The following is a 23,450-nucleotide window of genomic DNA, read 5'->3' on the forward strand; positions in this document are numbered from 1 at the left end:
GTTTTGGAAGGTCCTTTGTATTTGGGGGTTGCTGTATCTTTCTTGCAGAACACAGTCTGCAGGTGTTTGAGTTCTGTTGATAGGTTCTGTTCATCCAAGATCGTATGTGCTCTCTGTATCAAGGTGTTCAACACTCTGTTTAGCTGACCCAGATGGTGGCAGATGGAAGCACCATAGAGATACAAGTCAATGTGTGTGGCATTAGAGTACACACTGTGAGCTAGCGAGCCATCTGACCTGCACTGCACCAGGGCATCAAGAAAGGGTATTTTCCATCTTTCTCAATTTCCATAGTGAACTGTATGCTATTATGGATGAATTTAGATATTGTAGAAATATTTTTAGTTGATCCCTACCTGGCCAGATTACAAATGCGTTGTCGACACACATTGGAAGAAACATACAGGATTCAGTTTGGCAGTTTCAGGGCTACTTCCTTGAAACTCTCCTTCAATAGGTTGACTACCACTGGAGAGAGAGGTCTCCCCATGGCCACTCTGTCGGTCTGCTCGTAGTATTGGCCGTTAAAGACAGAGTATATCAATAGTAACACATGCCTGAAAAGTGTCAGTTCTGCCCGAATTTCTCACTGATTAAATTGACAGAATCTTCCAGGGGGACTCGTGTCACTATTTACTGTGATGTATGGTCAGTCATCATATAGTCTTGCTATTAATTTCCAAGCAGCTCCTTAGTCACTCACAGAAGGTCAATAAAGACCATAGGATTTTCTACACACATTGCCTGGTATATTAAATTTTAAATCCTGCAAAGATTAGAGGAGATACATCAAAATGAGTAATATACTCTGTTAATATAAAATTGTGGCTAATAAGGGGAGCAGTATTCTATAATTAGCAGGTTTTTGCCAGAGAAATAAATTATATTTACAGAACTAGCCTTTTCCCCACAGCTTCACCTGCGTATGCATTTGACACATGTATTGAATGTACTTCTCCCCCCCCCCCCCCCCCGCCCCCCCCCCACACTCTCTGTGTCTACCTCTTTGCGTCCACCTGTAACTCCTATGTCCTCCTTCCCACTCTCTCTGTCTGTTCATTTCCGCACCACCTCTCTCTGGCCATATCTTCCTCCCCCTCTCTCTGACTGCATCGTACTTCCCCTCACTCTTTCCATCTCTGCCTTCCCCTCTACACCTTCCACCATCCTCATGCATCCCCCCATCCTCCCCTCTCTCTGTCTATTTCCTCCTCCCCATTGCCCTGTACACCCCGTCCTCTATCCATCTTAATCTGTCCCCGGCCACACTCATCAGCACTTGTAGCCCCTGTGATACAGCTCAACAAAAGGCTGATGTGCTCCCATAACACACCTCTGCTGCTAGGCAGGCTACACATCAGGGGGTTGAAAATCACTTCTTTGTCCCTGACATACAAGTCACCATGTAAAGGAAGACCAATACTACTACCGCACAACTGCCTGTCACGCAGGGCAGCCTACATGTCGGGGCCTGGAAAATCATTTCTTGCCCCTGGCATGTAGGTTGCCCTGCAAAGCAAATTGATTCGCCAGCCTGTTCTGTTCCCAAACAAAATGCCTGTCATGCAGGGTAACCTATATGACAGGGGCTATAAAAACATTTTCACCTGGATCTCCACACATATTCTCCTATTGGAGCTAGGAGGTTATAAACACCACAGTACTGATACTCGTGAGACTTGCTGTTTCTTTGTTAAATTTGGTTGAAATTGATCCAGGGCTTTCAGAGGAGATTCTGGACATACACACCTACACAAAGCTAATGATCAGTGACATCCAGTTTAAATTATCGGTTTGTTCTTCATGAACCCTTCCACCAACTAGTAAAAGTATCAGGTTAATATTTAGTTTTTTTCCAGTGCACCTTGTTTCTTGTTCACAATGTTTTGTCTTTCAGTCAATTGAAGAGTTTCATTCCCATATACTGGGGAGTCTGAAGACACAATTTTCACCATTGAACAAGAAGCATGAAATACATTATTTCCTGTACTTTATAAATGATCACAATGATTTTCAGAATAAGTCTCATTTGCTGTAAAAGCAGATGATTGGCTCATAGACCTATAGGAAGTGGAATTTTTAAAATTCAAGGTTTTTAAGTAATGGGCAGTATGAATACTTTGGATGTGCTGAACATTGTGTCTGATTACTTTTTTGTGGAGCTTCAGTGTTCTTTATATGTGGCTGGTGCTTCTCTCAAAAACTTTGCCATACCTTATTAGTGATTTAAAAATCACTGTGGTGTGCAATTTCCTGTGTATACGGACCAGTGGCACTAAATAGTAAGCACGCTGAACAAAAAAAGTAGTCTCCCTGTGGAGAGATCAGACTAAAACTATGTAAATCCACTTCTAGGCTTGATAATGGCCTCAAATTGGCGTGGAAGAGAGCCTACAAGTTTCTTCAGGTAGATGATATCCATCTGAACCCTCTCAGTAATTATTAGATCTTAATACTGGGCATTTTAGTGGACAAGTTGAGGCGCGATAATACCTGAGTGTTTGCCAAACCAAGAATGCCTGTATGCAGGCCTGTGAACACAGCTATTGTCATCTTGTAAGGTAGGACTGTCCATAGTACATTTACCATGAAGGTGTAAAAGGAGAAGCAGCACAAGTTGAAATAAACATCTTGGTGTATTTTCAAGCAAATCTGAATGAGTGGGCTCAATTTATGGGTGATGTCCCACCCCCCCCCCCTCCAAAATCACCACCATCAAACCATCTACAGCCGGAACAACACCTTTCACATGCTGTGGTCTAAATACCTTATTGGTCCTTTAGTGCATTCTCTGCACTTTATTGTGTGAAAAAGACACAAATTTGTGATTTGTGACCTCACTACATTCGGTTACACTCTCCAGTTTGTGTTTTGTTTGGCCTATTGAAAGCAGAGTGGCGACTTGTCTTTAAAATTGGGAATTCTCGAGGGTACTGAATTTATTGGAAATCTTGGGGAATTATGAAAGGCTTACTACATTCTGAGAGACTCTTGGGGGGTAGAACTGTTGGTTGACGTAAAGAAATGTTTTGAGCTTTTGTTACAAATCACTCTGAGATTCTGATTAAAAAATAATTAGTCTTGGGTAATGTAAGGAAACACAAAGAAGGGCACTCTACTTCTGTGATGTTTGTTGCTTGATCGCTGGTAGCTCTGAAGAATTAGAGTGGAGCAAATCAGTTGTATAATCTGCTTGTCTGAGCATCATGTGACCACTGGTATAGATATGTTAAATGTTACACGATTCAAGATAGCTTCTTACTTCTGTAGAGAAAATGTGGAGACAGGAAAGGTTGTCACATCTGTCAGAAACTGTTTTGGTTTTAAGAATATTGATATTAATAAATTTTGCTTGGAGAAGCACTTAGAAGCTTGTGCAGCAGTAGTAGTATTTATAAGAAGTCCTTTATAATAGTAAATATATACAGATCGGATTCAGGCAGCTTTAACGTCTTCATAAAAAATCTGGAATCTCTGTTCTCCCATCTCACACTAAAAAAACAAGGAATTACTAGTTGCTGATTTTAATGTAAATTTATTGAAAAGCTCTGTCAGTGAACAATTATTCCAATCTTATCATTCAATTTTGTTCCTAATTTGAACTTTGCAACTAGGATATGTAAATGTTCTGAAACTGCTGTTGATAATATCTTCATAGACAAATCTAGGCAAAAAAGTCATATCACAAAACCAATAGTAAATGGGCTATGGTCATGACATGCAGCACTTGTGTTGAATGTTGAAACTTGTCATGATAAAAAATCTATAAAATCCAAGTACAGAAGGGCAATAAAGCAGTCATGAACTGAATAGATGTTAACAATACTTCTGACTCAAATGGAAAATACAAAGCATTCATTAATACAGTTACTTCTACTTCTGAAAATTGTTTTCCCTTAAAGGTAACTCAAATCACACAAAAGTAAAAAAATAAACTGTGGATTACACAAGGAATAAAGATATCATGTGGTACAAAAAGGAGACTGTATCTACTGTCCAGGAGCAACTCTGACATTAGCATTGTAATGCACTACAAAGAACACTGCAAAATATCGAAGGAAATAATCCAGAAATTCAAGCAGCCTTATTATGAGAAAAAGATAATTACATAGGGCAACAAAATAAAAACTGTATGGAATATAGTAAAGACAGACAGGTGGGGCCAAAAAGGAAGAGGAAAAAATAGCTCTAAAAATAATTGAGACTTAATTAACAAGTGCATGTACCGTTGCAAACCTCTTAAACAAGTACTTAATTTCTGTTACTGACAGCTTGGGGTTATCAGGTTCAGTGAACATTGCAATGGAGTATCTTTGAACATTGCAATGGAGTATCTGAGACCAACCTTTAAAAATAACTTCAGTAAAATGGAAATGACACTTACATCTCCCTAAGAAGTAGCATCCATCATAAAATCCTTAAAATCTAAGTATTCTAGTGGGTATGATGACTTGTCAATGAAGTTAATCAAAGAGTGCTCATGCGAGTTGAGTTCTATCTTTAGTTATTTGTGTCATCAATCTATCAGTGGAACATTTCCAGGCTGGCTAAGATATGCTGAAGTTAAGCCTCTGTACAAGAAGGGGGTAAAGTGATACCATCAAACTATCAATCAATTTCACTTTTGTTAGATTTCTCAAAAATATTTGTAAAGGTTGTGTTCAAGTGTCTCCTTAAGCATCTGACAGCAAATAATATATTGTCCAATTCTCAGTTTGGGTTTCTCAAGGGTCCTGATATAGAGAAAGCTATTTCCACTACAGTGAGAATGTATTTAATTCAGTAGATAATAAATTCTAGGCTACTACCAGTTTCTGTGACCTGTCAAAAGCCTCTGACTGTGTGAACCATATCATTCTCTTAAGTAAATTAGAATATTATGGCATTACTGGCAATGCCGCGAAGTGGTTTGAGTCTTGCCTAACTAACAGGAAACAAAAGGTGTCGTTGAGAAATTCCTGTGCAGTAAGCAGTCTGTCTTCATCTGATTGGGAACTAATTAGACGTGGTATTCCTCCAGGTTCCATCTTGGGTCTGTTGCTTTTTCTTGTGTACATTAATGATCTCTCATCTGTTACATTGCCAGATGCTAAGTTAATTTTGTTTGCAGATGGCACAAACATTGCAATATGCAGCAAGTCAAATACAGATTTACAAATAGTTGCTAATCAAATTTTCACTGACATTAATAAATGGTTTAAAGCTAATTCACTGTCATTAAACTTTGAAAAGACCCACTATATGCAGTTCAGAACCTGTAATAGATTTCCTTCCAGCATGTTTATAACACATGAAGACATGCAGATCGAAGAGGTTGACAGTATTAAATTTCTGGGATTATTACTCGATAATAAATTCAGTTGGGAAGGACATATTACAGAATTGCTTAAGCACCTAAACATCTCTGTATTTATAGAGAGAATGATGTCAGATGTAGGAGATATAAATATATAAAAAACAACCTTGCATACCTTGCTTACTTTCATTCTATGTCATATGGGATCATATTCTGGGGTAACTCATCAAACCGAGAAAAAGTTTTTAGCATGCAAAAGTGTGTAATTAGAATCATTTGTGGCGTAAATTCAAGAACATCATGTAGAAACCTGTTCAAGGAACTTTGTATTCTAACCACTGCTTCTTATTATATTTATTCCTTAATGAAATTTGTTGCAAGTGATATATCTCTGTTTCCAACCAATAGCTCAATGCAGAGGATCAGTATTAAGAATAAGAACACTCTACATAAAAACCTAAAATCACTTACCTTGGTCCAAAAATGAGTCCAATATTCAGTAACATACATTTTCAATAAAATGCGAGAAACCATTAAAAACGTGGTTTCAGATAAAGCACAGTTTAAACAGAGTTTGAAAAACTCTTTAATAGGCAACTCCTTCTACTCTACAGATGAATATCTCAACAGAGTCTTTGATTTCAGTTTTGACAGCACTTGGCCACAACAATCAGGATTAGGTATTTTGTATATGATAAATTTCTTAAAAGTGCATAATAATGTTTTATTCTGACAACGTCTTAATTCTGTAAATATTAGCAGTTCCAACTCTCCTGACAAATAACTAGGGTAGTAAGTATTATATTCAGATGTTTTATGTTTTTTATGTTATAAAACTTCCTGGCAGATTAAAACTGTGTGCTGGACCGAGACTCGAACTTGGGACCTTTGCCTTTCGCGGGCAAGTGCTCTACCAACTGAGCTACCCAAGCACGACTCTCTGACATGTTCCACACCCACGAGAATTAATCTAATTTTTTGGGTCTATGAACAAAAATTGAATCTAATCTATTTGAGAATCCTTATTAGTGTCTGTGAGTCCTTGGACTCCAGCTCCCCTTCCCTTACGTGACTGTGAGTGTGATGGAGTGCAGCATGCACACGAGAATATGTTTGTAGCTGTAAATTCGACATTAGCACAAAGGCAAGAGTAGGTTACTTAATTTTGTAGAAAATATTAATATGGATCCAAATTTGAAGACAAATTTATTGTAGATTAGCATTGAATGTTAAGGCTTCAGTTCGTTTTTAGTAATTTCACTGCAAATTAGTATCTTGCTGACATTCCTGCAGTGTCGTGCTTCAAGTTAATAGTGATCACAGTATGAAGAGTGTTCAGTTCCAAACGTAATGTGTTGTTGCTGTCAGACTCTATTGACATTGTATTCCCATGTCAACAGTTAAAAGCTTATTGCTGTAAGGATTTTTAATACATTTGAGGTTATTGCACATGATGTGGTATTACTGAAGAACTGGACCATATTTAAGGCAAAAATTAATGAAAGAATTGGTAACAACCAGCAGCAAATAGCCCACATATAACCGAAGAAATGAGCCCTATGCCAGGGTGAGACAGTAAAGTCATATACACAGTGAACTTGAATATGATGGAAGCTGCAAAGTTTCACACCTGATGAACAGTATAGTAGAAGATGTCTATTAAATGCTTCTTTTGAAGAGAACATCATCAAGTGTGCCAGCCTGTCAAGGCAATGGACCAGAAGGGAGTGAGTCAAAAGACAGTTGACAGACATTCAAATGTTGTGTTACTGGTAGTTATGGATGAAAGTCAGGATTGCACATTCCTAATGTTTTATGACCTATGTTCATGTGGAATCTAGTATCTTGGCAGTAGTAACATTGAATGCCAAATTCTATCGAGGAGGTAGCATTGCTACTTTAAGAAGAGGTTCATTATTCATTGGCAGTGATATTTCCAAGGCAGAACAACATTTGGGAGGGGGCCTGGAATGACACAGACACAACTAACTTCATTGCCAATTTGATCTCTTTGCAAAAGAGCAAATATTTGGACAATAGAAGACAACATGTTCCATTTGTGACATGCTAATCATATAATAAATGATAAGAAAGAAAGAAAGAAAGAAAGAAAGAAAGAAAGAAAGAAAGAAGAAGAATGTTTGACGTTTATCACACGACTACAGATCAAACAACAATGTAGTTATATGTGTGCCACGCAGCTGTAGGTGACTGCAGCGAACCTGTAAGGCAAAGCTCAAGAATACTCACCAACATACTTCAATTATTCTCTATCTCCATGCACAGGTTCCAGCCATTTGCCCAGCTTCCAAAATAAGGAAAACTAAATAAGGTGACCATATATGGAGGCGAGGCTATCACAGATGAAAATCCTCCATGCGGTTGTTGTTAAGATGTTTGGCAACTACATTCAGATCACAACTACTACTAACCTATACATGAACTATTATCCATTTCATAACAATTGATCCTGACTTTGAGCTTGTATTCTGGTTACTTTGCATGACTAACGTTGATTTGTTGTTCCTTGCTGGAATCGTGGAAATTCCTACTTTGACTTAGTGTGTAACTATTCCATTTTAGTTGAAATGGGGACAACATACATAGAATTATTTAATAGACAGTGTGCTGTTTCAAGCATTTTTTGACGAGTCAAAGATGTCGACTGTAATTATGAGAAAAATTTCCTTTGCGCAATGTAAAGATGCAATCAGATTCTATTTGCAGGTGGATTTTCATTATTTTCTGATTAGACATTTCATTGCTGTAGTGTCATGCGCAAGATGCTGTGATTGAGTTTAATGTTGTAGCTATTGCGGTGGAGAAAGCAATTGTGTAATGCATGAACTTTTGTTGGTTACACCATATTTCACTCCTCATGAAAACACTCTGTATTAGTCAGTTAAGTGTTTGTAAGGCAGTTGCATTTGCAATGTATGCAAGGCTGTGGGCATAGTCATCATACCTGCATGCCTCCACTGTTATAATGCATGGATAAGTGCCTATTTACCAGCGAAAAATGGCAATTTCGTAGTCACATTCCAATACAGCATTGCTGTGTTCAGTGGTTGTTGCAAGCAGCGAGCAACAGTATAGTATGTTGGAAGTGAAAGCTCGATATACAAGCAGCTATCTATAAATGAACAATGAAAAGCGGTGTACATTTTAACAGTAAATAAAAAATTAATTAGCTTGAATAAATTTTGCATGAAAGAATGATGAATTAAGTAAAATATACCTTAATTGCTTTTGCTGCTGACTGAGGTCTCGTTGTTGCTATTCAGTAGTTGGTTGGAAAGGGATTGGATTGGTAAACGTGGCATCTTGCCACCTTTTTGTTGTATTCTGAAGCTCTGTAGCCATGTCATTGTCAATTGGTGGTGAATTAATAAATGGCCAGAAAGTTACTGGACTTCTCTCTTCTTTAATTGTGTTACTGATAGACTGTGAATATATCTCTTCTGTAAGTTCCATAAGACCTGTTACAGAGAGAGACAGATCCATATCAGAGAAACTAAAGCCCATCCTGAAACTGTGGATTGCTGTTTTGTGATGTTAGGGACTGACACTACATTCATGTATAATTATTATCTCTAACATTTGTAATTTTTCAATGTTTTTACTCTGTAATTGATGGAATATTGTAATTTGCTGTGACATTTTATGTATGTGTAAATAGGACCACTCTCTACTTTGTATGTGCCTTAGTGTGGCTCAAAAAACATGCTTTCACCACAGAGTGTTAGTTTTTGTTTATGACTCTGCTCTCATAACTGGTACTTGATTCCAAATTGTCGATGATCATATGAAGGGGCTGGTGAAAGAAACTACCAAACCATGGGAGTCATTTTCTGTTACTATATGTCGTGCTGCTTCAGAGTCAAGAAGATAAACACAATAACATAAAATAATTTATATAGTAGACAGTTCTTTGGAGTGGTGGAAATGGAACTACTTGTTACAAGCATGTTGTGCACTGTGATCACATTAATCCCTTCTACATGGTTATGGGTTTACACTTTCATCTGCCACCCTATTTATAAAGATCTCATTTTAGTATATAAGAATATGAAGTAACATTTCTTGCATTTTATACTTGGTACTGCTACTGAATTCCAACATCCATGTTAACCATGGTGTGGTTATCTTGAGAGCCTATGAAATTTGTTAGAGTGCTTGATAATTCCAGTACAGCTTTATGACTGAGTAGCAACTAAAATTGTGTTGAACCTCTGTCTTCTATGATGCACGAAAGGGCTTCCATGAAATATATGTGGACAATGGCTTGCTCTTTACAGTACTGTTGTTTAAACACAAAGCTGATATGATATTACATAGATATATTTTTGTGTTCTTTGGAGTAAGAACATTGTAGTTGGAAATAAACAGTGTTTCCTGTATGGAATCATTACATGAAGACAAGATTTGCCGATCCTGCTACTAGAGTGTGTTGAGTGTGGGTGTGCTGAGTGTGGTGTTGCTGTGCATGTGTACTTAAATCAACCGCCAACTGTATCAGAGTGGGCTGGCCCCTAGAGGCTACCTGTAGGAAGCATGCACGTGGCACTGTTCCCACTGCGCTGTCTACTGGAGACTCAACCCTTATATGCATGAAACTGACTCAGTCTCTCAGTTGCTCTGTGTATCACTTATGTTACATCTTCTGTATGATTCTGGTGTCTTGTTACATGACCAAGCGAGGTGGCGCAGTGGTTGTTAGCACACTGGACTCGCATTTGGGAGGATGATGGTTCAGTCCTGCGTCCGACCATCCTGATTTAGGTTTTTTGCAATTTCCCTAAATTGCTTCAGGCAAATACTGGAATGGTTCCTTTGAAAGAGTGCGGCTGACTTCCTTCCCTATCCTTTCCTAATCCGATGAGACCGATGACCTCGCAGTTTGGTCTCCTCCCCAAAATCAACCCAACCCAACCCTCTTGTTACAAGAGGTTTATTTATGTGATTGTTCACAGGTTTAGAATAAAGCCGTTTTTGAGTTATTTGGATCAGTTTTGTGTATTAGTTGATTATTACAGGTTTCATCATATGGTCTCATAAAGTTGCATTATTTAACCTTGTAAGTTAAAGCTACTTGCAGTTACTGCATATTACTCTCATTATTAGCTGCAATTCCGTAAGTTCTAATCAACTGTCTGACAACTAACTATATACGTCAGACCATATACCGTACCGTGTCAATTTCTGTGCAAAAACTTTTCTTCATAAATGTTCATATCATCTCTGGAAAGCTGTATGTTTTCCCTGCAATGCCTTTCGCAGATGACTTGTATGTAGGAGAAAAAAAAAAAAAAACAAAAAAACTTCTCAAGTGTTCAGGTGCTGAAATGAAAATTCTTATGAAGGCTTTTATTAGTAAATTATTCCTCATGAGGTTTTGCAAAGGAAACTTTAAGTTGAAACTTCCTGGCAGATAAAAACCGTATGCTAGACCCAGATTCAAACTCAGGACCTTTGCCTTTCCTGGGAAAGGCCCTGAGTTTGAATCTCAGTCAGACACACAGTTTTAGTCAGCCAGGAAGTTTCATATCAGTACACATTCCACTGCAGAATGAAGATCTCATTCTGGAAACTTTAAGTTACTAATGACAGTTATTATTGTTCAGTGTGACAGTATACTCTAATGATTTCAGTATATAGTAACTGTCTGCTAGTGTACTGAAGATTTATTATTATGTTGCCTATTGATGATAATTATGAGCTACAATTTTGAAAAGTTTTTTCTTGTTGCAGAAAAATTAGCAGAAGCTACAAGAAAATATGCTAATTTGCGAAGTGAACTTAGTGAGGCACAGGAAGATGAATTTCATGGTAAACAGAGTTTCTTGCGGCGTGGACCAAATATCCTTCGCAAAAGAAATGTTCCTGCACGAAAGACTCAGGAACTTAAACTTGCATTCAGTGAGTTTTACCTGAGTCTTATTTTATTGCAAAACTACCAGAATCTAAATTTCACTGGTTTCCGCAAGATTTTAAAGAAACATGACAAGGTGGGTGGTTCTGATTATGCACTAATCTCCTCTATTGTTTGGGATAAAAGAGAGGTGTCTTAAATACGAGCACATCTTTTTACTAATTATGTACTATCTTTTATGTGCTGACCTATATCCATCTCTCTTGATCTTTTGCCTGTTATTATTTACATTTCATTTCCATCTGTGGCCTTTGACTTATTTTCAGCTTTAGTTCTTGTCATTAAACTTTTTATTACTTCTAGCTAATATTTTATAGAATATTGAACTAGGATTTCAAACATTTTCTCAACCCTCTTCTACTAACGTATGTTTCATTTAATTTTTTCAACTTCACTGTTTTTTCTTGCTGGAGGAATGGCTTAAACAGTTAAATTTATCACTTGTGTATCTGTCAGCTGTGTTGTTCTTGTTTCAGGTGTTTGTAAAAAGATATTCATCTATCCCAAATAGAACATAGGTTCCATTTTTATTATTTTATTGTTAATTAAAAAATTGGTATTTTCTGTATGGAAGCACACTACCAGTTATTAAATGTTTTTTTTTTATTTTTTCTTGCCATAGCTTCTGTCTGTTGATGTTGGTGCTAAATGGCGTGCAGAAAATGTGGAAACTTCCCATTTTTATACAAACAAGGATATTGATCGCCTTATACGGGAGACAGAAGCAGTTGTTACACAGGATCTTGAGGGAGGTGATAGGCAGAGAGCTATGAAAAGGCTCAGAGTTCCTCCCCTTGGGGAGCAACAGAGCCCTTGGACAACATTTAAAGTAGGGCTTTTCTCAGGCTCATTTATGATACTTCTCATTGCTGTCATACTTTCAGGTTTGTAATAATAATAATAATAATAATAATAATAATAATAATAATAATAGCAATATTAATTGTTATTTGAATTTATAATTATATTGAACACAATGCTTGTGCGTAACAGCCAACCCTAATGTACATAATACTTGCTGCAGTACTTTGATAAAGAATGGATGGAGGAAGGAAGAATGTGTCTTACCAGCCACTGGTACTGAATCATTTGAATGTGTGTCATGGTAGAAGAAAGCACTTAATAGTGATCCTGAAATATGATGGCATACATATTGTCACTTCTTAGCCAGTCCAAATCCGATAGTAGGGTCATCAGTGAAGTACATCACTTAGCACTGATACCACATTAGTTATGAACACAAGTGTTCACATAGTGCCAAACAAATTAGTAGAGATGTGGCCTGTGATAGCTAAATCTGATTCAGTCTAGCACCTTCACAGACACCAGGTGACCAAATGTTGGAGTGTCATGGAAATACCTGAGCATCATCAGCTGCAACTGAGATGGAATGACGAGCAACCATTTCTGCCTCCTCAGATAATAGTTACTCCAATAAAATGTTCCGTTTATTATTTAGAATTCTCATTGGAACTGTTCCTCACTCTACAAAGTTTCTAATTTTTTCAGCAGTGCTAAATCATTCACCTGTTCAGCAGAAATGTCATTTAATACAGTGATGACTGAGATTTTATCCGTACTGCTGCTTTCTACCACAGGATTCCTTGAAAGGCAGTCAGTGTCCTTGTGCTTGTGTTGTTTTTTCTGTACAACTGTGGCATGATATTCCTGAAGCCTTGGTACACATCCCACCATTTGACCATTTGATCCTTCAGGCTGGTCTGCCAGCATAGAGATTGGTGGTCCAACTCAGTGGTGTGTGATTTGCCATACAAAACAAACAAAAATTACTGATGGCCCAGACTATTGCAAGGCACTTTTTCTTGGTTGTAGAGTAGTTCCTTTCAGAAATGGAGTGTACTCGGGAAGCTTAAGCAGTCACCTTTTCTGCACCTTCGAGTGTCTGTACTACGTCTGTGCCTATCCCGTAACTACTAGTGTTAGTGTGAAATTCTGTCCCAGCATTTTTGTTGTAGAAAGTTAGGACAGGAGATGATGATAGCACCTCCTTTAGGGCAAGGAAAGATTTTTCTTTCACTTTGTTCCAGAATATCCTTGTAGTTATCCTTGCAAAGGGTGTCCCTTGATATGGAAGTCCTTTTTGAATTGTCAGTAATACAGGCACAGTCCGAAAAAGTTCTCACATCACTAGTGTGCCGAGAAGTTGGAACATCTGTGACTGATATTTTCTCTGGATCGAGATGGACTCTGTCACCGTTCATTAGATGCACCAAGATTTTTATTTCTTGGGTGGTGAAGAGGCACTTTTTCCAATTCAGATGGAGGTCTGCTGTCAGATCACAATTCAACATGGTTGTGGGGCAGCTTTGATTTCTTCGGATGTCATTGGGAAAATTTCAGCTTCATCCAGATTGCAAAAATACATTGTCCATTTAAAGTGTTGAAGCAGATTGTCCATCATATGCTCGAAGGTGGCTGGAGTGTTAACATAGTCAAAACAGCATAATCTTGAATTCATGGAGGCCCTCAAGCAGTCTAAGGTGTCATCAATGTGCAGCAATGGATAGATATCATGAAAAAAAGATTTTGTTCAATCATTGGTAGTCGATGCAGAGACACTATGGGCCATTCTTCTTCTTCTTCTTCTTCACAAGGACCAGGGCACTCTGAATGTCCAGTGATGCCATCCTGCAGCATTTTCTTCTCTTCCTTTTGGATTATCCGTCGTTCAGCTGATGTCACCCTGCAGAAGTGGTGGCTAATAGGTGGGTGATCCCCAATGTGCAGAGGGTGTTTTGCCATTGGCCATTTGATCTGCCTTTCCTCCACTCCCAATATGAAAGCATCCAAAAATTGGCATTAAATGGCTAACACTTACCAATATTGTTCATCAGTCAGGCTAGATCCCATTGGCAGTTCCTCCTCTATGTAGCCTGTAGTGGTAGCGGCGTACAATTCTTCATCAATGGCTTTACGTTGCCATTCCTGGACTGGTTTGTCTGTCCCTATACACATCCCTTTGGGAGTGAGTTGTGGCTGCTTGTGACAATTAGTGATACAAAGTTACTCTGGACCACCTACAGTGCATATGATTGTGACTGACATGTAGATTTCCTTTGTAAGCCTGAGTAGCTTTCTGCAATTGATGAAAGCTTCTCAGTTTAACTAAGCATCTATATTGATGACTGGAACTCATTTCTTTAATGGCAGTGGGATAACAATGTCTTCAGTGACAATCTTTGTTATTTGTGCTTGTAGAAATAGCTTTACCAGTCTGAAGCTCTGATCTTCCATAGTATATGACTGCTTGTGGTGTCTGCAAGAAGTCCCATCTGAGGATAATATTGTGACTACATTTTGATAAACCATGAAATTCAGAGGGCTCTGTTCTGTAATTGACAATTATTCTTGCAATACACGATCTTGTTGGCTGGATGTACTTCCCATTTGTAACCTTCATCACAATCACTCTTATATCACAGAACATATTTAGCTGGCAAGGATAAGCATTTGATATTACAAAATAGGCAATCCCAGAGTCAACTAATGATCAACAGGTTGGCAATCGGTGGTGGTGGTGGTGGTGGTGGTGGTGGTGGTGGGATTTCTTGACATCTTGATGACTGACACCCACAGAAGATTTACATCTGTGCCACCGCCCTGACCATAAATGTTAGCATCACTTAGCATTTCTGTATTTGGCAGCTTAACAAGTGGCTGGTACCTCTGTACTGTGATAAGAAACAGCTACAGCATGTTTGGGAGCAATCATGTCCAGGGTATGGCAATGGGTTTCGTCCCACAGGTCAGCTATAATTGTCTGCAGTGTGGCATCCCTGTTAGTTGCTGACAGGAATTGAGCGACATCTCTGTGTGGTCTGGCTCCTTCATAACATTGGAGATAGTGAGGGGGAGTAAAAGCTTTCCTCAGTTACTTAGGAAAGATAAGGAGAACAGAGAGGGCTATTGTCAGGCTAAGAAGTATTTAAACAGGCGATGTTTGAATCATTCGCCAATTCTTTTCATAGATATTTGCACCACTGGTGACTTTATCTTTATGACTCGTTGGCTTAACGTCTTCAAGTGACAATTGCATGACAGCAAACTGTTCTGATTACTTTAACATCATTGGTTCCTAGCATCCAGAGACAAATGCTGTTCCCTGACTCTTTCTGATTACCTGTAGAGAATACATATAACTCAACTACTCCTTTAACTTCTCAGACTCATCAGAGACAAGTACTGTGCCACAGCGCATTCCAGCTCTTTATTTGAACCGTCTGCTCTTGTTCTGTTATCTGTCACACAAACATGCAGTCCTTTTGGTACTCTTTTATCTAAGTTAGTTACTAACTGAAAAGGAATACAGACTTCGTTGTATAATGATTGCTTCTGGGTGGTTCTCACCTCAGCAGCATTGAAGCTGCTCTTCAGGCGTCTAGGTATGCCCTCACTCTCTGACCGTGCTGAAATGGTTCCTGGTAGCTAACTCATTGCTACTATGATGGCTACATACTGCAAACTGCTCCCACCAATTAATTCTCTATAACCTCTGCTTAAAGTCCACTGTTGACTGCTGGTACTGTGTCTGGGAGTCTTCCTTTCTACTTTCTCTGACTGTTTTTCCTCAATCATGACAACTCCCACCCTCATTTAGAGAAGCACATGAATCTGGCTAACTAGTTACCACTTCCGTGATTCAGCAACAACTTGGCCAGCATGACCTATGGCTGGAACCATGACTATGTGTGATGACGTATTTTCTCATCAGTCTGTTTCATGTGCCAAGTCTGCTTCTGTATTCACTGGTCCTATGTTGTATCAAATGTTTGCTCACACTGACCAAATAGCTCAGCCATGACACGTAATACATTAATCAAATTGGACAGCCACGATGGCAGTTGACTTGTATGAGTAGAACTGTTGCTGTATTTGATGTCTGGTGTGTAGAGTCTTTTTTTTTTTTTTTTTTTCAGTGGTACACAACATGTCCAAAGCATTTATAGTGGAAACATACAGTGTTTTCCTCTGTCCTCCAAATATCTGTTCTTCTTTGGGGTGTTTTACTTAGTAGAGGAGTTGGGTGTGCCTACATTGGTCAGATGCTTGGTTGTTGTTTGATGGCTGCAATGTAAGTCTGAGTTGGCTGACACTGTTCTTCCTGGTGAGTTCAGCTGGTGGTGGAGACTGGTGCTAATAAATGATACACCATTATCCAACATTCTTTATTGTGCCCTGCCTTATGAGATTGACATTTATGACTGCTATCTCTTGCTTACTCAGTCCAACATTTGTGCTTGCCACAAAATGCTGTATTGCTCTCTCAACAATTGTGTGTCAGAGAAGCATGGTTGAGGTGGTTTTCCGCATCTGTCATGGGGACTACATTTTGGAGTCAGTGATACATCTTTAGTCCAACTCTCTTCTGTTGCATTTCGTCAATGCACTAGTGCCACTTCATGAATTTTTCTGTTGTTGTGGCATCATTTACTAGAAGAGCTTGGCACGTCTTCTGTGACTCCTGTCATCAGGTGTGAGATTTTATCAGCTTCTGTAATATACAGATTTACAGTGTTATGTAGGGCAAAAACATTCTGTATGTAGGACTGTTATGTTGAGCCTTTCTTTCAATTATTCCTGTACTGGGTGGGCTTTCTACTCATTGTCACCAAATGTTTCTTCCGTCCAATCTGGAGTTTATCCCAGCTGTTTAGCTTCTCTTCATTGTTCTTGAACTGTTACTCAGCTGAGTTGAGCCATTCAAGTAAAAGCACACATTTACCCAAGACACCATGTAATCCCCCCTGTTGTATTTGATGACTCAGTCTAATCCTTTCAACCATTTTATCCTGTCCTAACTGCTGTCTTCGGAAAACACTGATGGTGCCTGATGTATAGCTGTTGTACTGCTGTTTTCGAATTCACTGCTCTCCCAAATATGTGGACTGTGGGGATGATGTACTGCTTGTATCTCAGTTCATGTCCCTTTAGGCGACAGCATTTATATTGCCTAATTAGAGTCACGGTGAAGTAGATGTTTCGAAGTATCCAGCATTTTCACCAATCAGTGTCACATTGTAACCAGAGTCAAATCGTGATCCGAAAGTGGAAGTCATCAGTGAAGGACAAAACTTAGGACTGGAAGCACGTTTATTGTGAACACCAGTGTTCAGACAGAACAGAACAGAACTCCTTGATGCTGTTCGTTCAGTATTCTGGAACATACAAACATTAGAAACATAAGATATTTCAAGAACTTCCAGAAATGATAAATTATTATTATTATTGTGGTCTTCAGTCCTGAGACTGGTTTGATGCAGCTCTCCATGCTACCCTATTCTGTGCAAGCTTCTTCATCTCCCAGTACTTACTGCAACCCACATCCTTCTGAATCTGCTTAGTGTATTCATCTTTTGGTCTCCCTCTATGATTTTTACCCTCCACGCTGCCCTCCAATGCAAAATTTGTGATCCCTTGATGCCTCAGAACATGTCCTACCAATCGGTTCCTTCTTTTTGTCAAGTTGTACCACATACTCCTCTTCTCCCCAATTCTATTCAATACTTCATCATTAGTTATGTGATCTACCCATCTAATCTTCAGCATTCTTCTGTAGCACCACATTTCTAAAGCTTCTATTCTCTTCTTGTCCAAACTATTTATCGTCCATGTTTCACTTCCATACATGGCTGCACTCCATACAAATACTTTCAGAAACGACTTCCTGACACTTAAATATACACTCGATGTTAACAAATTTCTCTTCTTCAGAAACGCTTTCCTTGCCATTGCCAGTCTACATTTTATATCCTCTCTACTTCGACCATCATCGGTTATTTTGCTCCCCAAATAGCAAAACTCCTTTACTACTTTAAGTGTCTCATTTCCTAATCTAATTCCCTCAGCATCACCCGACTTCATTCGACTACATTCCATTATCCTCGTTTTGCTTTTGTTGATGTTCATCTTATATCCTCCTTTCAAGACACTGTCCATTCCGTTCAACTGCTCTTCCAAGCCCTTTGCTGTCTCTGACAGAATTACAATGTCATCGGCGAACCTCAAAGTTTTTATTTCTTCTCCGTGGATTTTAACACGTACTCTGAATTTTTCTTTTGTTTCCTTTACTGCTCGCTCAATATACAGATTGAATAACATTGGGGAGAGGTTACAACCCTGTCTCACTTCCTTCCCAACCACGGCTTCCCTTTCATGCCCCTCGACTCTTATAACTGCCATCTAGTTTCTGTACAAATTGTAAATAGCCTTTCACTCACTGTATTTTACCCCTGCCACCTTTAGAATTTGAAAGAGAGTATTCCAGTCAACATTGTCAAAAGCTTTCTCTAAGTCTACAAATGCTTGAAACGTAGGTTTGCCTTTCCTTAATCTTTCTTCTAAGATAAGTTGTAGGGTCAGTATTGCCTCACGTGTTCCAACATTTCTGCAGAATCCAAACTGATCTTCGCTGAAGTTGGCTTCTACCAGTTTTTCCATTTGTCTGTAAAGAATTCACATTAGTATTTTGCAGCCGTGACTTATTAAACTGACAGTTCGGCAGTTTTCACATCTGTCAACGCTTGCTTTATTTGGGATTGGAATTATTATATTCTTCTTGAAGTCTGAGGGTATTTCGCCTGTCTCATTCATCTTCCTCACCAGATGGTAGAGTTTTGTCAGGACTGGCTCTCCCAAGGGTGTCAGTAGTTCTAATGGAGTGTTGTCTACTCCAGGGGCCTTGTTTCGACTTAGGTCTTTCAGTGCTCTGTCAAACCCTTCACGCAGTATCAATTCTCCCATTTCATCTTCATCTACATCCTCTTCCATTTCCATAATATTGTCTACAAGAACATCGCCCCTGTATAGACCCTCTATATATTCCTTCCACCTTTCTGCTTTCCCTTCTTTGCTTAGAACTGGGTTTCCATCTGAGCTCTTGATATTCATGCAAGTGGTTCTCTTTTCTCCAAAGGTCTCTTTAATTTTCCTGTAGGCAGTATCTATCTTACCCCTAGTGAGATAAGCTTCTACATCCTTACATTTGTCCTCTAGCCATCCCTGCTTAGCCATTTTGCACTTCCTGTCGATCTCATTTTTGAGACGTCTGTATTCCTTTTTGCCTGCTTCATTTACTGCATTTTTACATTTTCTCCTTTCGTCAGTTAAGTTCAGTATTTCTTCTGTTACCCAAGAATTTCTACTAGCCCTCGTCTTTTTACCTACTTGATCCTCTGCTGCCTTCACTACTTCATCCCTCAGAGCTACCCATTCTTCTTCTACTGTACTTCTTTCCCCCATTCCTGTCAATTGTTCCCTTATGCTCTCCCTGAAACTCTGTACAACCTCTGGTTCTTTCAGTTTATCCAGGTCCCATCTCCTTAAATTCCCATCTTTTTGCAATTTCTTCAGTTTTAATCTACAGTTCATAACCAATAGATTGTGGTCAGAGTCCACATCTGCTGCTGGAAATGTCTTACAATTTAAAACCTGGTTCCTAAATCTCTGTCTTACCATTATATAATCTATCTGATACCTTCTAGTATCTCCAGGATTCTTCCATTTATACAACCTTCTTTCATGATTCTTGAACCAAGTGTTAGCTATGTTTAAGTTATGCTCTGTGCAAAACTCTACCAGGCAGCTTCCTCTTTCATTTCTTAGCCCCAATCCATATTCACCTACTATGTTTCCTTCTTTCCCTTTTCCTACTCTCGAATTCCAGTCACCCATGACTATTAAATTTTCGTCTTCCTTCACTACCTGAATAACTTCTTTTATCTCGTCATACATTTCTTCAATTTCTTCATCATCTGCAGAGCTAGTTGGCATATAAACTTGTACTACTGTAGTAGGCGTGGGCTTCGTGTCTATCTTGGCCATAATAATGCTTTCACTATGCTGTTTGTAGTAGCTTACCCGCGCTCCTATTTTTTTATTCATTATTAAACCTACTCCTGCATTACCCCTATTTGATTTTGTGTTTATAACCCTGTATTCACCTGACCAAAAGTCTTGTTCCTCCTGCCACCGAACTTCGCTAATTCCCACTATATCTAAGTTTAACCTATCCATTTCCCTTTTTAAATTTTCTAACCTACCTGCCTGATTAAGGGATCTGACATTCCACGCTCCGATCCACAGAAAGCCAGTTTTCTTTCTCCTGATAACAACGTCTTCTTGAGTAGGCGCCGCCAAGAGATCCGAATGGGCGACTATTTTACCTCCAGAATATTTTACCCAAGAGGATGCCATCATCATTTATCCATACAGTAAAGCTGCATGCCCTCGGGAAAAATTACGGCCGTAGTTTCCCCTTGCTTTCAGCTGTTGCAGTACCAGCACAGCAAGGCCGTTTTGGTTAATGTTGCAAGGTCAGGTCAGTCAATCATCCAGACTGTTGCCCCTGCAACTACTGAAAAGGCTGCTGCCCCTCTTCAGGAACCACACGTTTGTCTGGCCTCTCAACAGATACCCCTCCGTTGTGGTTGCACCTACGGTACGGCCATCTGTATCGCTGAGGCACGCAAGCCTCCCCACCAACGGCAAGGTCCATGGTTCATGGGGATGGAAATGATAAATACTAAATGACAAATCATTATGGATGGTCTGGCGTGAGTTTGCGACACACAGCATGCCAGCCAGTATCGTAATTGCTACATCACACTGCATGCAGTCTTTTGTCAGAGACATCATAGAACTTGGAAGAGTAGTTGGATGGAATGAACAGTGTCTTGAAAGGAGGATATAAGATGAACATCAACACAAGCAAAACAAAAGCAATGGAATGTAGTTAGGAAACGAGACCCTGACAATAGGAGATAAGTTCTGCTATTTGGGCTGTAAAATAACTGACGATGGCCGATGTAGAGAAGATATAAAATGTTGACTGGAAAGGCAAGAAAAGCTTTCCTGAGGAGGAGAAATTTCTTAACATTGACTATAAATTTAAGTGTTAGCAAATATTTTCTGAAAGTATTTGTCTCGAGTGCAGCCTTGTATGGAAGTGAAGTGTGGATGAGAAACAATTTAGACAAGAGGAGAATAGAAGCATTTGACATGTGATGCTACAGAAAAATTCTGAAAATTAGATGGAAAGATTGCATAAATAATGAGGAGGTACTGAACAGAAATTGAGAGGAAAGAAATTTGCGAGACAACTTGACTACAACTTGACTAAAATAAGGAATCGCTTGTAGGACACTTTCTGAGACATGAAAAGATCACCAATTTAGTATTGGAGGGAAGTGTATAGAGGGGGCCCAAGAGATGAATACAATAAGCAGATTGAAAAGGATGCAGGTTGCAGTAGTTATTCAGAGATGAATAGGTTGGCACAGTGTGTGTTAGCATGGAGAGCTGCGTCAAATCAGTTTTTGGACAAAAAACAACAATGATGATGACAAAGACCACTTTGTTCACACACACATTCCACATGGAAACAGGACTCATGAGTGGACCATTGTTGATGTGCTTGAGTTGTAAGAGTTTTGAGTTTTTGTGGCAGATTGCACCTTAATACGAGTAAAAGTGGTGTAATCTCTTAGCGACATGGCTTACCAGAATCTGTCACATGGAACCCCCAATCAGAGAAAAAGCTGGTCAGTAATACATTGGGGTAGAATATGTCATTAAAGTGCTCCAGAGTGTAATTTCACTGCTAATGAACACTCTGATGCCATACTGCCCAAAGATGGTGCTGGGGAAATGTAAATGTGTGGTTATATACCACATGCAGAACAGTATTGTTTGATTAGTTCCAATGTAGTGTCAAACATAACTTCAGATAATTGTACATCTGCAAGAGGTTTAGAATGTGAAATCATTTATGTTAATTATGATGTTGTCCCTCCGTCATATTTCACCAGGAAAAAAAAAAAAAACAGTTTATGTTTCTGTCTCTTAAAAAATAAATTACTTAGTGACAGACAGATGAAGATGAAGGAAATCTTTACATTGTTTACATCCTCTGCAACACCCATATATTAGAAAAATTATGAAAAACTCACAAGAGTAATGTTAGTGCAAAATATATGCCACAACGTTTCTATACAATTTAAGTCGGGCAAAATGTGAGAGTTTCGTACTAGTTTGTAGTGCCGTATCATGGGAATGTTCAAACATGTTCTGTGATTAATTTTTATAGAGGATGACATGATGTTTTGTGACTATTATTTTTATCATCATTATTATTCTTGCTTTTGAAAAGGAAGGCATTAAAGAGCCACAGGCCAAACAAAGAACAACTTGAAGATGTATCCCAAGCAGTTTTTGATAACAGTCTTTAGGAATGGCGAGGGGATTCCCCTGATTGACCTTATGGAAAGGAATACCAATGTAGTTTTGTATTCGAGAAGCCAAAGTATCCACAACACAGTCTATATACACTGCTGATCATTGAAATTTCAACACAACGAATGTGGCACGCAACAAGTGTCAAATTGGCATGAAGTTTACTACATGCCTGGATGTGCGGGTGCTTAGCGCAGGTGGCTGCGTCTCTGCCCCATGGGAGATGGGTACCTGGAACTAAGTCATAGCTTGCCTGTAGACAGTCATATGTAGTATAGGCCACTCACCAAATGACTTTATTGTAACACATTCACACCATGTGTACTGCAGCACAAGCCAATTGCCCACCCCAACCCACAGCTGCTCAGCTGAGACATATGATGGTGTAGGCTGTGGTCTACCTTAGTCACTGCCTGCACATCAGCTGTTTGACCATACATGCCTGCTTCTGATGGTAGGTAACCTGCTGCTCAAAGGCTGGTACCCTAGGTAGAACAGCTCAACATTTCATCACAGCCACACAAAGCAGATAGAGGTAGTGCATCTACAATCTGTATGTATGGAAAGATTACGCAGCAGGCTTCTCATTCAGAAATAGTATTGAGCATTGGTAATTTTTGAGGAGATCATTATGCCACATCTGCCTCTGTATATCAGAATTCAACAGTGGCAGGATCATGGTCTGATGTATTGTTCCGCAGTATTGATACATTGTGTGGTAGTGCACAACTGTCCTGGTAATACGGTATCCATGGATTTAGGATGTAGCTTCTGAGTGGCCCTACATGTTATTTGCTTGGTCATGCAGGATCATCTAGTCATGTCAGGATTTGGGAATGCAGCAACACAAGAATCTAGACAGACAGTGTGACAATATTTGAAGCACTGTGGACTGTCTCCACAATGGCCTTTTTTGCAGCTTTTTTTGATGCAGCAACAGAGAGGCATGCCAACAGTGGTGGACCCAACAAC

The 23,450-nt window shown here is 39.1% G+C and overlaps 1 protein-coding gene across 1 annotated transcript in view; it reads left to right on the forward strand.

Moving 5' to 3' along the window:
• LOC126187442 (xenotropic and polytropic retrovirus receptor 1) overlaps positions 1–23,450 on the forward strand; it is a 112,601-nt gene that overhangs the window by 18,640 nt on the left and 70,511 nt on the right. Inside the window, exons 3-4 of the mRNA XM_049928526.1 lie at positions 11,048–11,304; positions 11,851–12,112. Coding sequence (XP_049784483.1) covers positions 11,048–11,304; positions 11,851–12,112 — 519 coding nt within the window. The remainder of the gene's footprint in view (positions 1–11,047; positions 11,305–11,850; positions 12,113–23,450) is intronic.

This window comes from Schistocerca cancellata, chromosome 1 (assembly GCF_023864275.1).
Source record: "Schistocerca cancellata isolate TAMUIC-IGC-003103 chromosome 1, iqSchCanc2.1, whole genome shotgun sequence".
Classification (NCBI taxonomy): domain Eukaryota; kingdom Metazoa; phylum Arthropoda; class Insecta; order Orthoptera; family Acrididae; genus Schistocerca; species Schistocerca cancellata.